The 4611-nt window shown below is 40.4% G+C and overlaps 1 protein-coding gene across 1 annotated transcript; it reads right to left on the bottom strand.

Annotated features, from left to right (window-relative positions):
• Nucleotides 1-1291, bottom strand: SARC_13071 (hypothetical protein; the record flags this gene model as incomplete). The annotated part of the gene is made up of 3 exons (XM_014292807.1): nt 746-1291; nt 260-479; nt 1-83 (listed from the first exon to the last, which is right to left on the bottom strand). Coding segments are annotated over exons 1-3 (801 nt in total), but the record flags the coding sequence as incomplete, so codon positions are not given.
• Between the last annotated feature and the right edge of the window lie 3320 nt (nt 1292-4611).

Genomic DNA, 4611 nt, shown 5'->3' with positions numbered 1-4611 from the left:
CGGAGTCTCAAATCCGATGCGGTAGTTAGTTGAATTCGTAGCGAAGGTACCGTATTCTTGGCAGACACCGTCGCCGCAGGACGCTGTGCAAACGCGAGGTATATACAAAACAAATGTCAGCATTGCATACCCAAGCGACACTGTCGTTTGTTCATAAGTCATGTTTATTATTCTGTATCTGTCAAAGTGCTTCATATCAAAAGCAACACACGCTGACTAAATACATTTACAAAATGACACTGAGCACACATACACTTACCTGTAATGTGTGTGCAGTCGTCGGCGCACGTCCAACCATTTTCACCATCCTCACACACCCCGTTACCACAGTTGAAAGTGCACTCGCAGTCTTGTGGGCAATTGCGGCACCATTCACCTTCACCACAGATGCCATCACCACACAGCGCAGACCACTCGGACCAAGGAATCACCAAGTCCTCGAATATCTGCCAATCCGGCCTCATTTCTGCAATTTCATCCTGTAGTGAACATCAAACATCATTCATTAGTTATTTTAGCATCAATGTTTTGATGCATAAGAAGAGGGCTTTTCAACGCAATGTTTGTTGAGATGCATATAACATAATTGACGACGTAGTCAATACTGAGACAATCGAGCTCTGCTATCCGGAAAGTATAAAATGTTGGTGGTATCTCAATACTCGTAGTACGACTCATAGTACTAGCAAATATAGTGTATTTGTATATAAAAAGACCCTCTTAAAAAGTCTGCACTCCTACTCACAGCGGTGTACTTGGCAGGAGGTAGATATCCGTCAATGAATCGATCTCCATCTACGGCCACGGCTGTTGAAGAATCGCTATCTGCAGCAACACTACTACCTGTAGTGGTGTCATCACTTGCAGCGGTGCCATCACTACTTGTAGTGGAACCATCACTATTCGCACTGGTGGTTGATTGCGATGAATCTCCACTGTCTCCTGCGATAGCTGGGTCGGGTGTCGTTGTATCCTCCTCGAGTTGCACTACATTGCTGGAATCGCCTTCCGATAGCCCCTGAGATTTAGTTTCTGAATCAAACACGCCACCGGCCGCCAATCCTCCGACGATTACAGCGACTAGAAGTGCAATGATGATAAATATCAGAGGGATCATGCATCGCTTATTCTTGTACCAAGGCTTGGCCACCTTTTTAGGCGAGGAATTCACTTGCCCATGCTCAGCGGTTGCACTCATGCTGCGCGATACAACCTCTTGCTCAGCGGTTGCATTTACACTCATGCTGCCCGATATGATCTTTTATTGATTGTGATAGCTTAGCAATCACTTTCGGTAAAAGTGAGTATCAGATCTAGAAGTTCAGACAATATATCTCATGTTTGTGAAATCCAAACTCTAAACATAAATATACTCTCTAAATTTCAGCCTAAAATAATTGCTACTACATATCTAATTTGATGTTCTTTTTCGTCCAGACGTCCACCAGCCCCCAGGGATTCAACAGAGACTCTGGTCATCTGGTGTCTGAGGCCTGGGCTAATTCTCTGGGAGTCTGGGAGTCTGGGTGTTGGCCAACGGGTGCAGTTCGCACACAAGAAGTGGCATTATTATTAAAATTGATGTAGATTATTGAGAAAAAAAATTAGTAATTATCAAATGCCGTATGCCGTCGGCGTCATAGTAGCCCCGGGCGGCCAGCCCCAGACCCCGAGATTCTCATTCAAGCAACAGCCACCGCCTTCAAATTCAAAACAATATATGCACGATGCGAGAGAGTTGCGAATTGATAGTTGATACTGAGTGGGAGTAAATTCAGAATATTCATCGAAATTATTATAAAATATTATTCCGTAGTGCTGAATCGCTGATACTTTGACCAGTAAGCAAAAAGAAAGGGTATCCAGGTTAACATCCAATAGAATTTATAGAATAAAATGTGCTTTCATGAAATTTTGAAAATTTTGTTCCACTGTCCACACTCGGCAGACTCCTCAGACCGGGTCTTAACTATAATAGTTTTCACGTTATAGGCGAGCGACATAGCTTGTCAGCCAATAATATGCACGATTAAATTTAAAAAAATAATCGTGTCCCACTTTTGAAAACTTCCAGAGACAAAATTTGTCGCTTGTAATAGTTGATTTCGTTATAGTTTTACGTTATAGTCGGAATCTTTACGTAAACTTCAAAAATTACCAAGAAAATGTAAATTACCGTCGATATCCCCATCAATCTAATTGGATACACGAAAGCCCGCACAAAATGTTCGATTGGATGCAAGCAGGTTTGCTACAAAGAAGCGGTTGAACGGTCAGGCGGTTACGATGCCTCTTTTGAATGCTGCTGTTGATAACAGTGTATATTTCTTGTATGCTTGTTAATTATGTAATAGACCTAGCTAAACGCAGCAATATAATAGAACGTCTCTCTTTCGTGTGATATACTTTACTTCAAGTACATCTAAAAAAAATATGTCAACGTCTGTTCCGCAGGGTACGTACGATGCGCGAAAGCATAATACAAGACAGATCAAACCTGGGAATTACGATCTTTGGCTGCCCCTTTATAGGCCAAATTTAAACAGAAGTATGAGTCCTATACCTGTGCACCCTGACTATTTAGGATTCTCGTATTGTCAACAAAGATATGATGGCGCGTCTCCCTCAGTTATCAATCAACGTCAACCACCACAGTTCATCCAGCCTAATTCAAGGTTCGAAATGCCGGAAGCTACTATGCATGCACATGCGAAAGCGGTTCGATCACTAGATACTGAGCACATTGCTACAGAGAATCGTAAAAATAGGAAGCGTGTTGACTCTTCCACCACACACAATTTGAATTCACACATTAGTGAGCATAGTTCAAATATTCACATTCAAGATCACATTCAAGAAGTAACGTTATGAGCTTAGCTGGAATGTATGTATTTATGTTTTAGCCTAGCAAACTAGTCTTTTTTTAATATTTTTAAAAAGAGAATATCATTTGTAAATGTAATAAAAGACATGACGTCCGGGCTTGTCGTCATGGCGAAGTAGTTGCTGACGGAGCTGTCAAACCAGCCCAGTAAATATTTTAATTTCGTTAGACTATATGTAGGTCGAGAGTCGAGACTCGAGACTCGAGGCTCGAGACCTAATCTCATTACGTTATGGGGGTACGGAATAGAAGTTGAACGTAAAAGCATACTTATTCAATTTATAAACGTTATAACGGTTATATTTTATAGGACTGGTTCGTATCATGAAATCGGTACGCACTTAAATCTAAACTCATTACGTTATGGGGGTACGGAATTGAAGTTGAACGTAAACTCATATTTATTCAATTTCAAAACGTTTTAACGGGGTATAAGGTGATCGGAAAGGCCTACCCAGGTTCTTTTTATTGGACTGGTTCGTATGGTGAAATCGGTACACACCTTAAAAAAAGGGTTAGTCGAGACTTTGACAGTCGAGGATTCGAGACTCGAGAGTCGAGACAGAGACTCTCGAGACTCGAAAGTGGAGAGTATACGAGACTCGAGACTCACGCGAGGGAGTAATGTTGGCATTTTCGGGGTATGGTGCGGGGGCTTCACCCAATTTGAACATTTCAAATGGATAATTCTGTATGAAAAGTTGATAACAACACGCGAGTATAGAAATATTATCGCCGACAGTCCGTTTGAAGAAAGAGGGGTGCGGTATTTAAGTATTTACTCTGTCCACTGTCCAGAAGGACCTCCCAATAATGGGCTAGGTGCATCCTCGATGGATACGACCGTTGAATGGAACCCGACAAGTGATCAATACGATGACTACTATATAATACGACAGCAACGAAAAAAAATTGATGACGGTATCAAGAAGAAAGCCAACGTTCGGTACTCCTGGGGCTGGGGCGCCTTATTTACAGTACATACATGAATGGTGCTTTACTAAAATTTACGCTGAACGAAACGGTGCAAGTAGGAATGTAATACTGTCTCATCGTGCTAGTATACGTGGTAGTGTTCTAGAGTACAAGTTTAAGTGGCAATAGATTTCTGTGTTAGTTCCGTAGCGTAGTTCGTCAGGATCAGACGGCCGTTGATGTGTAATATAGTTTGGATTAGTTCAATGGAGGCTGACACTTATTAGGAATGAGAGGCGCCCACGTATAGAGCACAGCGAAATTCAACGTATGTATATATGTAGTATCTCTTATGAAATAAATAAAAACATATCTATTATTGCCCATATTTATACACACTACTACATAAACTTCCATGTTAAACTGTGCATGAGAACACGCACGTTCATTCATGCATTAATACAGACATTCATTCATGCGTTATTACAGGCATACTTAAAATTCATACATGAATATACACGTATACACATACATACATACATTAATTAATAAATCAGTATGTATACACATACATACATACATAATTTAATGAATATATACATACCAACATGCAAACAGACACTCATGCATACAGGAACACACACAAACGTACATACTTCCATACATACATATACACGTACATACAGACATGATAAATAACTAAATTCATCCATAAATACATGCATAAAAGCAACTATATATTCATACACACACACACACACACATATATATATATATAATGTTTGTGAATATATGTATGTATGTATGTATGT

The sequence above is a fragment of the Sphaeroforma arctica genome, assembly GCF_001186125.1.
Source record: "Sphaeroforma arctica JP610 unplaced genomic scaffold supercont1.2870, whole genome shotgun sequence".
Lineage (NCBI taxonomy): Eukaryota > Ichthyosporea > Ichthyophonida > Sphaeroforma > Sphaeroforma arctica.
This window is presented reverse-complemented; position numbering and strand designations above follow the sequence as displayed.